Source organism: Rhynchophorus ferrugineus, unplaced genomic scaffold, assembly GCF_030347505.1.
Source record: "Rhynchophorus ferrugineus isolate W39M unplaced genomic scaffold, kcgeb_rfMv2 rfM1, whole genome shotgun sequence".
Taxonomy (NCBI): Eukaryota; Metazoa; Arthropoda; class Insecta; order Coleoptera; family Curculionidae; genus Rhynchophorus; species Rhynchophorus ferrugineus.
In genome coordinates this window covers 41,214,990-41,232,134 of record NW_027472580.1, presented here as the reverse complement: position 1 = coordinate 41,232,134, position 17,145 = coordinate 41,214,990, and the positions used below count along the sequence as shown (strand labels likewise).

The 17,145-nt window shown below is 29.8% G+C and overlaps 1 protein-coding gene across 42 annotated transcripts in view; it reads right to left on the bottom strand.

Annotated features, from left to right (window-relative positions):
• Nucleotides 1–422: 422 nt before the first annotated feature.
• Nucleotides 423–17,145, bottom strand: part of LOC143197268 (uncharacterized) — a 51,466-nt gene continuing 34,743 nt past the window's right edge. For 11 of the 42 annotated variants that reach the window (XM_076405735.1, XM_076405803.1, XM_076405872.1 and 8 more), the window contains 29 exons: nucleotides 17,059–17,130; nucleotides 16,930–16,983; nucleotides 13,645–13,722; nucleotides 13,513–13,578; nucleotides 10,602–10,730; nucleotides 8,564–8,677; nucleotides 8,445–8,489; nucleotides 7,434–7,538; nucleotides 7,264–7,359; nucleotides 7,085–7,165; nucleotides 6,900–7,025; nucleotides 6,792–6,845; nucleotides 5,493–5,594; nucleotides 5,288–5,404; nucleotides 4,521–4,622; nucleotides 4,343–4,462; nucleotides 4,054–4,227; nucleotides 3,849–3,953; nucleotides 3,670–3,789; nucleotides 3,469–3,573; nucleotides 3,291–3,410; nucleotides 3,067–3,171; nucleotides 2,888–3,007; nucleotides 2,708–2,812; nucleotides 2,538–2,654; nucleotides 2,371–2,472; nucleotides 2,195–2,314; nucleotides 958–1,008; nucleotides 539–897 (listed from right to left, as the gene is read on the bottom strand). In XM_076405735.1, coding sequence (XP_076261850.1) covers nucleotides 680–897; nucleotides 958–1,008; nucleotides 2,195–2,314; nucleotides 2,371–2,472; nucleotides 2,538–2,654; nucleotides 2,708–2,812; nucleotides 2,888–3,007; nucleotides 3,067–3,171; nucleotides 3,291–3,410; nucleotides 3,469–3,573; nucleotides 3,670–3,789; nucleotides 3,849–3,953; nucleotides 4,054–4,227; nucleotides 4,343–4,462; nucleotides 4,521–4,622; nucleotides 5,288–5,404; nucleotides 5,493–5,594; nucleotides 6,792–6,845; nucleotides 6,900–7,025; nucleotides 7,085–7,165; nucleotides 7,264–7,359; nucleotides 7,434–7,538; nucleotides 8,445–8,489; nucleotides 8,564–8,677; nucleotides 10,602–10,730; nucleotides 13,513–13,578; nucleotides 13,645–13,722; nucleotides 16,930–16,983; nucleotides 17,059–17,130 — 3,023 coding nt within the window. In that variant the 3' untranslated portion in view covers nucleotides 539–679. Of the gene's footprint in view, nucleotides 898–957; nucleotides 1,009–2,194; nucleotides 2,315–2,370; nucleotides 2,473–2,537; nucleotides 2,655–2,707; nucleotides 2,813–2,887; nucleotides 3,008–3,066; nucleotides 3,172–3,290; nucleotides 3,411–3,468; nucleotides 3,574–3,669; nucleotides 3,790–3,848; nucleotides 3,954–4,053; nucleotides 4,228–4,342; nucleotides 4,463–4,520; nucleotides 4,623–5,287; nucleotides 5,405–5,492; nucleotides 5,595–6,791; nucleotides 6,846–6,899; nucleotides 7,026–7,084; nucleotides 7,166–7,263; nucleotides 7,360–7,433; nucleotides 7,539–8,444; nucleotides 8,490–8,563; nucleotides 8,678–10,601; nucleotides 10,731–13,512; nucleotides 13,579–13,644; nucleotides 13,723–16,929; nucleotides 16,984–17,058; nucleotides 17,131–17,145 lie in introns of all 42 variants that reach the window. The other 31 variants (XM_076405881.1, XM_076405779.1, XM_076405890.1 and 28 more) reach the window with 29 other exon arrangements.

Below are 17,145 nucleotides of genomic sequence, written 5' to 3'. Positions count from 1 at the left end.
TTTTCAATAAGTTTTGCAATTCGTTGCCTACAAACTTTTTATTCCTTCCTTATAATTGATGTCGAAATATCTACTTGTAAATAATTAAAACCAAAACCAATATTTGGGATATGACGTAGCAGCATCACCATACATTTCTAAAAGAATTTAATAGGCTTCGACAGCAGGCTTACTCAAATCAAATAACAAAAGTTATGAATGCAAATTTGATTCGCATTTGCATCTTCGTTAAAGCAGAAAAATGTTCTTTGTTTCAAAAAATGGAAAAAGTAAGTTTCTGTCATAATTCTGTCAGTTCTGGATATTATGTTAATTTTTTTGCGAAAAATTATATGTGAAACAAATATCAGAAAGATCGGTACCGCATATCAGTGGAAAATAACCACAATCGTGCGATAATAAAATACAGAATTAACAAAACATTCGAATAATGAAATAATTTAATAAATAAATATATTATATAACAATCTACAACAGAGTGGTTTTCACAAACAAGATATCATAATCTAGAAGTATTTAGTTATCTAATAATATCTCTATAGATCCGATATAATATAAACGTAATATTTGTGATAATAAAGTTTTCATAAATATAAATATAGAGCGGTATAATTAAATAATAATATATAAGTAAAATGATAAATAAAAAATAATACAGTAAACGAATATTTTGTAAATTTTAATTCATATTCTCTTTGACGAGTTTTTCAAAATCTTCCTCTAAGTGTTCGATATCGTCGTCATCACTTAGTATTTGATCGATGATATCCTCTTGAGACTCATTCAAGGATACACTCGATGTCTTCCTTATCTTGGTTTTGATCAACTTCATTGTTCCTGTCGCATTTGATATCCTAGATCCCTGTATGGTTCCAGTTATGGCATTTTCATCAAAAACTAAAAACATTAATATAAAATTAATACTTGTTTCCTTATTAGTCAAATATTTACAACTACCTGATGAATCTTCATCGTCTCTCGAAGACACTAACTGAGATGGAGGTATTTCTAAAATTTTATTGTGAATTAAATATGTACTAATATTACGATAATACACCTGTTCAACAATTCTTTTGTCATAAACTACAGTTTCAGCAGGACATTTCATTTAACTCAACATCTTTGGATGTGAATACATTCATAAAATTATTTTATTTTAACTACTATTTCTTTGATAAGATATATTTAAAACAATTGTTGAATATGAATAAGTGTTACATATCCACGAACTAGATATAAAACATAGCCCTGAATATCTGACAAATTTTTAGAGAAGGTAGATCAATCACAGCCAGCAAAACTCTAGTTTAAAACTAGCGCGGCTTCCAATTCGGAAGTTGGTGCATTAAAACGCGAATATTGGACGTTGTATTAAACATTTAACAGACACAATAGCAACAATCTTAGTCCACCACACACATTAGCAACTCTATCAAAAACGGACATTCCAAAAACTCTATTTTCCAATGTCAAAACAAGATTGGATAACTAACGCACTAAACACCAATAAAGCCACAAAGTATGGTTTACTTTATTGGAGTCAGAACAAAAATGATTAATGCTTCCGAAAAAATCTTACTAGGATTTAGCCGGCTTGGTTGGCGCAGTGGTAAAGACGACAGAACGGACCACCTATTGTAGCGATTGTCGCAGGTTCGAATCCTGCTGAGGTATGGTCGTAAATTTATTTTTGTTATTGTTTAATTTTTGTGATTGTCCTAGGCAAGGATGTGCGAAACTATTTGTCGAATTAATTTATAATCTAATGTTAACTACATAGTTGTCTCTACACTGCTTGTTAAATAACAGTTGATGGATAACAGTAATACTGCAAACTTGAAGAAAACTTGAAGAAAACTTTGCGAACTAATAATCACCGCTCTATATATGCTGATACATATGTTGAAGAATGAGATATTCTTCTAACCGACCAAGCTACAGGTTCTTTCATTTCTCTAAGATGTTGCGTATAAATGAAAATTTTACAATCAAGATTAATATTTATTTGTTCTGAAACTTGGAATAGAGCTTGATTTTAATAATAAGCTTCACTTGAACCTGATTCCTTAGAAATAAAATAGATTCACAAGATTCTAGCGAAAAACTGTAGATAATATCTAAGAATTGTTTCACAAATATGTATGTAACTATTTAAACGGCTGGTTAATATGGCCGGATACATGAATTTATTTACCTTGACTGACATTAATGTTATTAAACTTAAGGTCCGGTACTGTTAAAGAATGTTTTTTATTAATAATTTGGGGTTGTTCTTGTTCCAATTGTACGTCATCACAAAAAGCATCAACAAATACTATTCAAAAAAATGCATTAACACATGATACTAAGAAATGCGTGTAAAATTCCTACCTTCTATTTGACTATTTCCTTGTTGTCCCTCTTTTGAAATTACTTGTTTTCGAATTGTGGTTACTGTTCGAGATGTAGATCCGTTCACTAAAGCTTGTGGATCTATCAGTTTAATGTAAAAGATTAATTTAAAAACCCTAAATAATTTAGTTTTTAATAAAATTTACCATTAATTTTCTCAATAATATCTGTTGGGATTAAATTACTTTGACCACTTTTAGATACAGTTCTGGTAATTGTTCTTGTAATCGTGCCAGATTTTTTGTTACCCTCGCCATCTTCAACTAAAATTTCCGAAATGTCTATATAATATACTAAGATAGAAAAGGAAATATACCTTCAAAAGTTTCAACAACTTCTGATGAAGGATTTTCATTTGTAACCTTTACTATAGTACCAGACTCTGTAAAATTGCTAATTTCTGGAGTTTTAGCTAAATCCACTAAAATTAAGATTCATATAATTTTTATACTTAGAGCTCTCAATATTTACTATTTGCAACTCTAACAAAAGTTACCCTTTATATCATTGGCACCCTGTGACGTACTTATGTAGCTTTGACCACCTTTTGAGACAGTAGTTCTTGTAACGGTTCTTCTAACAGTGGTTGACTTTCTGATACCTTGGCCATCTTCACCTAAAATTATTAAAATACCGATATAATATACCAAAAAGAAGGCGGGCAAACAAATGTACCTTCAAAAGTTTCAACAACCTCCGATAAAGGGTTTTCACTTGTGACCTTTATTCCTGCGGTAAATGCTGCAAAATTGCTTATTTCCGGAGTGTTTTCTAATTCCACTAAAAATAAGTTGTATGTATAAGTAAAATGTAATTACTGGACTTATTAATAATTTACTCATTTATAAATATCGTTTAGTACTCCGTCTTTAAAAATTTCTTGTATTTATCAAACTTACCATTTATGTTATCTGCATCCTTTGTCGTAGTTGTGTAACTTTGGCCTCCTTTTGATACAGTAGTACTTGTAACGGTTCTCGTAATAGTGCCTGACTTTATATTACCTTCACCATTTTCAACTAAAATCACCAAAATGTCGATATAATACACTGAAATATGGGTAAAAAGCAAAGGTACCTGCAAAAGTTTCAACAACTTCTGATGGAAGATTTTCAGTTGTAACTTTTACTGAAGTTGTGGACTCGGCTAAGTTACTTATTTCTGGAGTTTTAACTAGTTCCCCTAAAATTATATTTTATACAACATGTTATACTAAGACTTATTGATTGTTGACTCATTAATAATTGTTCTATTTTGTTTAATTTAAGTCAAACTTACCATTGATGTCATCTATATCCTGCGAGGTCGTTGTATAGCGTTGACCACCTTCCGAGACAATAGTTCTTTTAATGGTCTTTGTAACAGTTCCTGATATTCTGGTACCTTCGGCGTCTTCAGCTAAAATTATCAAAATGTCGATATAATATACTGAAATATATATAAAGGTAAATAGGTACCTTCAAATGTTTCAACAACTTCTGATGGAAGATTTTCACTTGTAACTTTTACTGAAGTTTTAGATTCCGTTAAGTTACTTATTTCTGGACTTTTAACTAATTCCCCTAAAATTAAGTTTTATATAAAATTTTATTGTTGTTCACTTATTTATAATTGCTCTTTTCTACTTCAATTTTAGACATATTTGTATTTAGTCAGACTTACCACTTATGTCATCTATATCCTGCGAGGTCGTTGTATAGCTTTGACCACCTTCCGAGATAATAGTTCTTGTAATGACCCTTGTAACAGTTCCTGATGTTCTGGTACCTTCGGAATCTTCAGCTAAAGTTGTAGACTCCATTAAGTTACTCATTTCTGGAGTTTTAACTAATTCCCCTAAAATGAATTTTTATATAAAATTATACACTAGGACTTACTTGGTTGATTACTTATTTATAATTAGTCTTTCTTAGTTAATTTTTAAAAGAAAATTGTATTTAGTGAACCTTACCATTTATGTCATCTATATCCTGTGACGTAGTTGTATAAATTTGTCCACCTTCTGAGACAGTGGTTCTTATAATGGTTGTTCTTATAGAACCAGACTTATTGTTACTCTCGTCATCTTCAACTAAAATTACCAAAATGGTTATAAAATATATTGTAATATAGATAAAAGGTAAATATACCTTCAAAAGTTTTAACAACCTCTGGAGTATTTTCCCTCGCAACTTTCAATGATGTTACAGACTCTGTTAAGTTATCTATTTCTGGAGTTCTAACTAACTCGCCTAAAATTAAGTTTAATAGTAATAAAATTGATTGTATAACTGAACTTATTTGTGTATCTTAATCGGTAGCTAATCATTGCGCTACGAGATATCACACTATATGTGTGCATCACAAAGAGAATGATTCGACAAGGTTAGCGCGTAGAATATTCAAAAATCAAATATTTTCTCAAATTAATTGATGCCATAAACGTTTAGCACCTCGAAAAAAAGTTGGAGTTAAACGTTGGAGAATGATCTGGTACATGATCTGAAAAACTAAAATACCCGACGCCCAAGGTCATTGTGAATGATAAAAAATGTAGAAATGATGCAAGAAATAAAGCTTTAAAATTCCACTCAAGGGACTGAACTATGCAAATGAGTACTTTTCAATTTTTAAGAACATTCTATTTTAATATGTAGAGCATTATCAGCTTATCAGCACCTAAATAAATATAGTTGCGGCTAATGGAGTACAACAATTATGAAATATAGGCAATTGAAAACGAGATAAATTCTCAACTTGGGTAATTCAGAAAAAAAAACATTGTTTCACTAAATAGTTAAAAGTTACATATTTTGTATAAAATTATATAAACATTCTTTGTTGCTTATATTAACATATGCACACATGTATATTAAGGTATTTATAACTGAAAGCAGATATTTTCAACTGAACATACCAATCATATTATTCATATCCTGGGAGGTAGTTGTATAGCTTTGCTTACCTTTAGATATAACAGTTCTTGTGATGGTTCTCGTTATAGTGCCTGTTTTTCTGATACCGTCATTATCTTCTACAGAAAGTATTAATATATTGACACATACATATGACATCAAAAGACAAATGTCTTAATAAAAATATTATATCCTATACTATCTTACCTTCGAAAGTTTCAACAATTTCTGAAGGATTTTCATTAACTATATTCACTGATGATGCATGTTCTGTAAAATTGCTTATTTCTGGAGTCTCAGTGGATTCTCCTAAAAATTATATATTTTGTACAAATTCTTACAACTACAATCTTGCATCCCATTATATATATTGGGAACAACACTATATTTATATAGAGAGAAAGAAACATACAAAGCTAGTGTTCATTAATATTCAAAATTAAAGATTAAAATTAAATTAAGACAAAAAATTAAATAAAATATACGTAGAAAAGCAATTAAGGCCTGGAAATTCGGCTCCCCACTCTTGATTATTTTAGCGACTATGACTATACATCCGGATGGTACTGCAAGTTTTATCTTATATACAGTAGATTATTGGCAACACTTTAATGTAAAAATGCAAGCAGTGCAGTTCCATATGGAAAGTTAAGCAGCTGCTGTTTAATAATTATTAGGTATTTGTTTATTAAACAATACCATTTAGATACACCGTGAAATCAAAAACGCCTTGCAATCCACAATATAAGAATTTTTTAACCCATTTTGATTATCTCTTTCATACTCGTAGTATAAATATTAGGGAAACCTAAAAGCTTAATATTTTGAATGAATCTGAAATATACAAGATATGTTTCTTTAAAAAATTATGAATAACAGTAAACAAAAGTGAGTAATCAAAATGGGTCTGCAGTTGCTGTATATCATTGTATTGGTTATTATTTAAAACTGCAACAATTAATAAAATGTTTATGTAATAAAAAATTAACATTAAAAGATGCACTAAGCTGGCTTTAGGCATCAAGAGCAGAAATGAATTATGCCGACAACGGTGACAATAAAATACGCTTAAGTTTAAAATATTGGAGAAAGCAAAAGAATAAATATGACAAAACTAAAGATCAATTATATACAGGAGCAGGATATAAACATTTGAGGAAGTAAAGCTAATGTATACATAAATAATAAGTTTACTAACAGTAATAGATATTTGTAGAGATAGTTTTTGTTAATAAAGGCTGATATATTATTAATTATTCTATCCTTTAAAAGCTTTATTTTTAAAAAAATACTAGTTCTGTGGTGCGTGATATGGATGAACTAAGATCACAGTAAATTAATAATTATGTTAGTATTTAGATAAGTTTAATTACAAGAAAATAAAATAATGCAATAGTATATGAGTAATATAAGGTTTCATTTTTTCAACATTTTACCATTTGTTATTTTAGTTGCTTTAGTTGAAGAATTAAGAAGAAAGTAAATTTTGAAGTTATTATTTCTTACCTTCACTGCTTATTGAACTAGATAGTAATTCACTTTCTGAACCCAGCTGCTGATCTATTTTTATTAAAAAAAGTAATGAAAACAAATATTTTATTTACTAAAATTTACCTTTTGTGTTATTAAAATCCGATGATGTAATTTTATAACTTTCGCCACCTTTAGATACAATAGTTCTTGTAATCGTCTTTGTCCTCGTAATTGTGCCCGATTTTCTGATTCCGTCTCCTTCTTCAACTAAAATTATCAATATCTCAATATTACGAAAAATATATATTTTTAGACATGTTCAGTACCTTCAAATGTTTCAACAACTTCAGACGAGGGATTTTCGCTAATAATATTTACCGATGAAACTGATTCCGTACCCGCTAATTCTGAAAAATTATATATTATACTATTAAAAATATTATTACTACTATTAAAATTAAAGTTCCGAAAATTTTACAAAATTTAGTCTTAATTTTGACAATACCTTCTTCTGTAGTTAAATAACTTTGACCATCTTGAGATACTATATTCTCTGTAATATTAACGCTGCATTTTCCTGTTGTCCTGTCGCAACCTTCAACTACAATTTCAAAATAAATCATATCACGGTTTGTTCAAATAATATAATAATAAATTAAATATTAAAAAGCATACCTTCAATAATTTCAACAACTTCGGATGATGGTTTCTCATTTACAATTTCTACTGAAGAAGCAGTTTCCGCAAAATTATTTATTTCTTCAGTATTTGTTGATTTAACTGAAAAAAACGACATAGAATCATTAATTTTAATTGATTTGAAGAAATCTGCAGCAAAAGCCCATTGACTATTACAATGAATTACTAGAGGCATTAAGCAAAAATTCAATTCAATCTTTGAAAAACCTTTTAGATAACTCAGCAATTGATGAACCAACTCTTTACGTTACATGCGACCAGAAAGATCCAAAAATGATTATAAAATGAATTGATTGAAAATATCATTTCGAAACGTTCAAACATTGCAGTTTCATTGATTGGCCGGTCAAAAAAAAAGAAGAGTTTTAGTATAATGTGATGAGAAATTAACCTTCTATGATAATCTCGTATAACAAAACCTACTAAGTCATAGGTTAGTGCAAGAAAACCATGTTTTACGATACCGAAGCGGAATGTTCATGGCCATAAATATTGCTGTGCATATGAGAATCCGTAAAATATAGTGTATTACGAGTTATTAAAACTGAATTAAACTACTAATTAGGACGTCGTAAACTAAACAAAATCAACTGCGTATCGTTACCAAAAAAAAAGCGTAAATTGTAATAGAGGGAAAATCATCTTCCAATCCAAATCAATCATGTCCGACAACCCTCTACCACCAGCTGTATAAATTGTGAAGGATACAATGTTGCAACTCAAATAGGACATTCTGGCACAATATACGCACTAGACTATCGGAGTATCATTTATTCCGATCGTTGACTTGGATGGCACATGACACGAAGTGCAAGAATCAAAATCGTCCTAAGATAAGCCATGTCGTGGTGATTCGTAATCATATTTCCAGATATTATTTTGATTAATATGCCCTTTTATAGTGAAAGAATGATCATGAAGCACCATTAAAGGCATACACCTAATAATTTAAAAACTTTAATCTAGTTATATTTGATTAAACATTACCTTCAACTTTTTTATTTTCAGACACTTCTGAAACCTGTTCCTTCACTGCAATATTAAAATATTGTAAAATATCGTATTATTGTTTATTTGAACTTATATTATTTGCTTATTATACGCACCTTTAATATTTTCATCTTCAATTGTACTGCAAACGACTTCATCAATATTGTTTGTCACGGTTACCGCAATAGCCTCTGAAAAATTAGTTATTTGAGGAGCTTCCGTGGATATTTCTGAAATATAAAAGTAACTCATGACAATGATGTATTATTTTTAGGCTTTCTTATTTCAGTAAACCTATTATTTAATTATTATAAAAATGTTCATTATTATCTAATAACGATAATTATATGTTTATTAAACTGTCTGTTATCAAGTTTCTATTTAAAATATTGTTCCCATTAAGCTTTTTCCAGAAAAAAAATGTATCTAATCAATCGGTTCAAAGTTCGGAATTATTCGTAGTATATGAAAATTAACTTTCCGAAATTCCAGCATTATCTTGTGATCGTTATATTCACAAAAATTATTCACTCTAACGGAAGCTTCATTATCCCCTTTAAATTATGGAAAACGTATTTGTTACATTAAATATAAATTATATTCAAAATTATTAAGAAAAGTTTACGTTACATTCTCTTAAAATTCTTCTTAAAATATTTTCCATTTATATGTCCTAGTCTCTATTTAATTCAAGTATGGGCTGGCACTAAGGCATCAACTCTATCATAACCAGTATTTATCGCTATATAACGAACATGAACTGTATGACCTCTAAATCAAATGGATCTACGAAGCTATTCAAAATTTCACCGAAAAACATGAAAAGTTTGCGAAACCACAGCATAGCGGAAGCAATAAAACTATTGGAGTGGACAACGCCCAGGAAATCAGAAAATTGGAGCAAACTAAACCACACGAACTTGTATTAGGTGCATACGAGCTATTATTGACTTTGGCTTAAGCTAATCTAATTTCGTTTTAATAGATACGTACAGATGATTTTACCAACACATGTGAATTGATCCAAATACAAAAGTAAAGGAGCTATACAATAATTTATAATTAAGATTGTACTGAGCGTACATAATAAAATATGTCATACTAAAAATTTACTATTAAATTGTTAAAATTGATGATAATAAATACGAGGTTTATAGTTTTAGATAATTTTTACACAATTAACAAAAGCGCCTGGTCAACTAAAATAAACGAAACTATAAAAAAGCATAAAAACAAACTCAATCTAAAGAAAACTGTCATTAAGAGCCCGTTCGATAATTGAAAGAAAAACCATCGACATCCAACCAAAAGTATCATAAGATCGTTTTGCAAAATGACATCGCTTAGAGGCATATTTCAAAATATCTAAAAACCTTTATGGAGACAAATAGTATAAATACGATTTAACCATTCATTTTCTTCGCCAGAGATTGACAAAAATAGACACCAAATTTTCAGGTTCATGCTGCAGAAAATAATTCCACTTTAAAAAGAAAAAGTTTCTAGGAGGATAGAAAAAAGTAACTGCCCTTTGAGATTAGCTCTTTCAAGAAAAGTATTATATATTAATTTACAATGTAATACCTTTAAATATTGATTATTAAATATAAATAGAAAGGACTTTAAATATTATTAGTATTCACCTATTTTAATTTCTCCACGAACTGTAAAGAATGTATATAAAATGGACAGAATTTATATCTATTGTGATATTGTTTGTGTCAAAGTTGAAATGAGAGTTGAACAGTAATCGAAACTTTTGCTCAACAACTTAAACTCCTTCTAAGTATAAATTTAACTTAACAGTATATTATTTATTCACACGAAATACACAAATGGTAAAAAACAAAATTGCCTTCATTTATCACAATGTTGTTCATACCCACTGAAAAATTCATGGCCAAAATTGTCTCAGATGAGGATTCTACAAAAAATAAAAATGGGCATCTACAACACACAAGTATTGTACAATTATTGGTTATCCTATAAGTTAATAAAAAAATATATAAACTATGTCAGTAAATGGACCTTTAATTAGAACTATTATCATGTTATATTTTGCATTCTCCCTTAGTTACTTGGAATTATATTAGACAGACTTAATAAAGGAGAAAACATTTTTATATTATATAACTTTTGTATATTATATATCACCTTCTACTGTAGTCGCATTCTCAAGGACCATATTTTCTGTAGTATCTGATATATCCTGTTCGGATACAATACTAGCTGCCTCATTTTTCACTTCCACTTCATTAGAAGATATTTCTTGGAGCACGGTTGCTGTATATAACATCAATACGTTTTAAAATGTAAATAGGAGACACGATAGAGATAAATAGAGTTTAATTTAAATTCTTTAGTTTCCTATAATCACAATGTAGAGTTTCGGTAATATAACACTCAATCGTTTTCAAAACAGATTACAAATAACTAGAAAATTGAAGATATTATAAATGTCTGATAAAATAAGAAACTTAAACAGAGCATTCAAGCATTTGATAAGCAAAATGAAAATAACATTTAAATTAACATTGAATCAAAAATAATATGAAAATAAATTTTAAAAAAAACAATTTTTTTGAGCCAAGAATTCACCAAAAAAACTTATTATGAGATTATACTTATTTATTCTAATATACAATAAACACCAGCAATGAAGTTATATATCAGTGATGTAAATGTGGTTATTTTGACGTATTTGAAAAAGAGCACCCATCATATTATTAACTAAGACAATGAATTAATAGAATTATGGAGCATAAACTCATCTCATAGACAAATATAAAGAATAACAAACTAGATAAGAACTAACTTAACAAACAATTAAAAATTACTTAAAAAAATGTAAGTAAACATAGTTTGAGAATGATATTAAAAACATACAAACAGGTAATGGCCAACATACAAATTGAATACTATTACATGTTGTATCTACTATAATAATCCAAATAAAAAAAACTAACTTCTAACTAAAATGTCTAACGGTCACTGCTGAAGGCTACTAATGCCAACAAAATAACTTCATTGAAAAACTGTTCCAAAAAAAAACAGTTTGGTTTAAAGAAATTTGACCCAGATAATATGTCATGGGAAGACTTAACCCCCTGGATTCACTACTGATAGCACAATTAAAAGATATTGTTGCTATACAGTGTTAACATTTCCAATAACAATGATATTTCTTCAATTAATAACACTTTTAGCAAAAACTATGAAACGAATTAGTCACTCAAACTTTTCTTATTTAATTTTAATGAATTTCGGTCACTTTCGGCACATGTCAGGTGTGCTTTCCTGGGTTCCATGTAGAAATAGCCGTTATTTCTTAATACCTATTTACAATTCGCTATAATTAAAACATCGCAAAAATTTTATTAAGGATCTAAATGGGCAAAGTGAATATCCAAATTTACAATATATAAACACATCCCACATTCAAATTTTAGGTTTACAACAAATGAGTAATTAAAATACTGAAACTGTCACTAAAGATCAGTAAATAGAAATACAATTTATGTGATACCCAACTTTACTGTCGTATATAGAGTACAGTAAATGAGTCTCTAAAATGATGTTATATGTTGTACTAACAGAAACCATATATATGTAGTTCAAATTGCGGTTAAGTTAATTTAAAACAAATCTCTCTTAATCAGATTACAAGTAGATCTGAAAATAGTTATATTTCATTCATACAAATTACATTTTAAATTATGCAGAACCGGTGGTCATATCGAAACATTAAATAACAAATCGTATTTAAGAAAATTAATCTCCAATATAAGATTAACGGTAATTTTAAACTTTTTTTTAATAAGAAGAGCCGCATGAACATATACTTTAACTTAAAATACTAATTAAGTGTCAAAGAATTGTTTTTTATTTATAAAAATCATTGTTTATAATTTTTTGAATATTGCGTTGACTGGTACTAGAGCATACAGCTCTAATAATGTTACTTTTTTAAAAGGACATTTATTGATTATAAATTTGTAGACATAATCGCAATAAATGTATTCATTGTGTCTTAACAAATAGCACATCATTTTATCACTGACCGTATTAAAAAACTACTGGAGAAGTATACAAATGTCAAAACAAAATTGTTAATTAATTATTGTTCTGAATTAGCAAAAATGATCAAAATCAGTAGTGAAACATAGTTCCTCCATCGTTTCCTCGTTCTTCTTACGAATACATTGCTTAAAAAGGAGATACTCAATATTGTAAAAACTACTGAGAGATAGGCCTCCTATCAATTATCGGAAAAGTTTTATCAAAATTATACAAAGGAGACTTCGAAGAGAATAAAAAAGGCAAGAAGAGCAAACCCTCCATTTATCTTCCTTATTGATTTACGTTGGGCATTTATATGTAAACAATGACTCTCACTGAATCTTCATAAAATGTTTAAACTTCGACAAAAGACAAAAAAAAAAGAAGTAGAAGAAAGTAGAGCAAGAGAAGTAAAAAAATCTAATTGCATCTATGGCTGAATTAGAAAACCCAATCCTCTAAGCAGTAGAACTTTCGCTAGAGGAAAACAAGGGAGAAGAAATCTTATTTTATCAATTTTCTGTATACCGTTTTTATGTAGTCTTTCATATGCGAAGAGCCGCATGAAATATGTATCCATAAAAATTAGCTGCTATATATACTTTAACTTAAAATACTATTTAAGGGTCAAAGAATTGTTTTCTATCTATAAAAGTGTATCAATCACAGTTCATAATTTTTTGAATTTTCTCTATTGCGTTGACTGGTACTACAGCATATTATAAGGTTCTAATAATTTTTCTTTTTTAAAAAGGCATTTATTGAAAATATTAATATGTAGCATATGTAAATTTTAGTTTTCTGATTTTTTTTTCTATATTAATCGTAGACTCTCTGGGGGCAAAACAATTTAGTTTCATATAGCAATATATATAGATATAGATATAGAATATATATAGCTGTAGAAACTCTATTTATTTTATCGATTTATTATAACTCTATTTATTTTATCGATCCCAATATGGTTCTTATAGATTAAAATAAAAAACATAGAAATAGTATTTACTTTGTATTTCTGCTTCAATTACTGGGTCTTCTGTTGCTTCTTTGATTTCTGCTATTTCCTTCACTACTTTGAAAAATATATTTTATTTAATTTCAGAATATACTGTTATTATTAAAATCTATATATATTTACCTTGTATAGCAGTTGGAATATCTCTTATTAATTCTTCTTTAGTCTCTTCTGTGGTAACTTCATGATCTATAGTTTCTGCTAAAAGTCGAAATATTATAGTTAGAAGTCATATCAGTGCCTATATATTTTAGTTATATATTTTATTATAATTATAAACCCTTTAGATAAAGGATCTAAATATATCTTTAACAGATAGGTTTACATTTCGAACTATCAATTATCTAATAAAATAAAACTATATTTACGCAACAAATATTCACACTATTGGGACGCAAATTTATTAGGAATAGTTGAGACAGCCCTGTAAAATTTAAGTTACGCTAATTGTAGAATTCTTTCGGTTCTATTGTTAGAGGGTTTAATTCATTAGACCTTTTAACTGAAGTTTTTAATATTTATGAGATGGAAAAGAATTATGACCTGATAAAAAACCTAACGTTCGTAGTATATTGAACGAACTGGTTAACAGAAGAGACGTGTTCAACAAGGATGATTCCCATCGGCTCGTTGTCAAGTGTTTTGGATAACGAGGGTTTAAGTACCGAGGCTAGACCAAACGTGTCGGATGTTAGACCTGGTAGAGGACTCTTTATGGCGCCTAACCATAAATGTATCAAGAAGACCCGAAATCGTGGAATTTTTGGGAATTCCTTAAGAGTTCGAAACGCACAGGTTTTTTTCAGCGTAAGAAGTTCCTAGCTGGAAGAGTGTCTCCCACCCCAATAGTCTCAGCGAATCGGGGCACAGAAAAGGTTCTTAGACCAGCCTTGTCAACCGCCACCAGGAACCCGAGGGAGGAGCTTCAGCGATAAAACACTGTGCATCCACAACGAGAAGACACTCTGACGGTAATTTGCATGAACACCGAGGAAAAGAGTGTTTTCGAAAATGAGAAGAATAAAGTATTGCTGAGAGAAAATATTGAATTATTTGAAGAAGAAACTATTGAATTGAATGAAGAAGAAAGAATAGAATGAGCATTAATTGAACAAATCATTGTATTAATTGAAGTATTATTGAAAGCATAAATGTCCTGTCAATATTAGCCAATCTACACCTTTCGTTAATAGTAAGTACATGCGGTTTGAATCATAATCCTTTTCCCATGACGTATTACGTAATATCTTTTAAATGTATATATGTGTATTCTTTATTATCAATTAAACAACTCGCCTTTGGGTATTAATTTACTCAAGGAAGAGAGAAAATAAACTGTATAAGACAATATTATACTAGGTACTTGCAAATATTCTAATATCCATTCTAATATGCAAATTAATATCTAATATGCAAGTAGTCAATTCTAGTCATTATTGAAATAAATTTATTCAATATATATTAATCTAAATATTCTCCGCCTTCATTCTCAGCATTTCATATTCATGCTTCTTCAGCATTTCGAAGCAACGTACCAACCAAGTTATACTGCATCGAACTGAACCATAATCAGAAGGCGTTATGTCTATTTCGCACTCTGAGTCCATCCAAATTCTTCCAATTCAAACAGCAGCAGTACATCTTTCAAAACCCTCTCAACAGGTGACCAAGTTTTGTCATGCAAGAGATGATTTTGCATCTAGTACTTGCTATATCTGCCCTCTTTTGCAGAAATATGTAGTTCAATTTATTAAATTGACTTCGCTCCAAAAAGTATTGCAATTCATTGCATTTTTTAATACCAAAATCATCATCTCTAATTCATCGAAACTAAAACCGACAATTAGAGTATTCTACACAGGTAGAGCAGCATTTCCATAGTTTTTCAAATAAGACAATAGAATTAATTAATGTTGAAAATGCAATTTTGAACATCCCATGATTAACGTCTGTATACACTGAATAACTCAGAAAATTGAAAACTGTATAAATATAATATATCATAATTTTATGTAGAGTAATGTCAAACGATCGAATTTAATACTTAGTTGTGGTGCTTACGCTGATACTTTGGCTTATAACAGATCGATTGAAAAGTCCTCGGCCTACCATACTAAAACACATTTTTTCGGTAAAATTAGCTTTTTTTATTCAACATAATTTCCCAAGAGTTATACACTGATTATAGCCACCCTCCAACTTTTCGATAGCATTTTTGTAGTACGATTTGTCCTTTGCTTCAAAATAGGCCTCAGTTTCGGCGATCACCTCTTCATTCGACGAAAATTTCGTCACAGCGAGCATTCTTCTGAGATCTGAGAACATGAAATAGTCGCTGGGGGCCAGATCTGGAGAATACGGTGGATGAAGAAGCAATTCGAAGCCAAATTCATGGATTTTTACCATCCTTTTCACTGACGTGTGACACGGTGCATTGTCTTGGTGAAGCAGCACTTTCTTTTTCTTCAAACGATCCAATAACACTATGCAATAGTCGCTGTTGATGGTCCTTCCTTTTCCAAGATAGTCAATAAAAATTATTCCATGCGCATCCCAAAATACAGACACCATAAACTTGCCAGCCGATTGTTGTTTTTCTCACACTTTGGAGCGGGTTCATCGTGTGCAGTCCACTCGGATGACTGTCGATTGGACTTCGAAGTGAAATGATGAAGCCATGCTTCATCCACTGTCACATATCGACACAAAACGCGGGTTTGTTACGCTTGATCATCTTCAAACACTGCTCCATTAACTCGTCGTTGTTTTTGGTCAAAAGTGAGCTCGCGCCACCCACTTTGCACAGAGCTTCCTCATACCCAAATATTCGTGAATGATAAGATTTACACATTCAGTCGATATCTTTGGAGTGTCTACTATTTAATTCAGTTTCAACTTACGGTAATTGAAAACATATTTTTTTAATATTTTCGTCCGTAACAACCTGTTTTGGGCATCCACTGCGTTCATCATCTTCGGTTCTCATTTCACCACATCTAAACTTAGCATACCAATCCTTGATGGTTGATTTTCCTGAGGCAGTGTTCGGAAACTTTTTTTGGTTTTTGGCTTCAACTGTATTTTTTCCCTTCAAAGAGCAATATTTTATCAACACGCGAAATTCCTTTTTATCTATTTTTTTCACAATAACAAAAGTAGCTTCACTCAAAATGCTATAATTCAGAAACTAATGGTGCGACAGCTGTCATATTTAAGCATCTTGTAAGCATCTTTTGAGGGTTAGAGCTAACTGAAAAATATATGGATTTAATTCTAATAGCGCCTAGCTATGTGTCAGGCCGAGACTTTTCAATTGACCTGTCAGATATCGCTATTTTATATAAATTACTATACCATATCATACCAGAATTACCATATTATATAAATTAACATTTTATATCAAATTACCTTCATCTATTTTTCTGACATCTTGGTCATCTGCTGCTTGTGTTTCCTGTTCTTCTTTAGAAAAAATAATATTTGTATTTAGATTTATTTTATTATTTATTCAATTTAGTCATTATTCATGAAACTTACCTCTTTTCGAAATTTGAGCTATTATTTTCTCCTCGTTGGTATTTTCAATGGCAATTTGAGTATCTATATTATCTGTAAATAAATGAT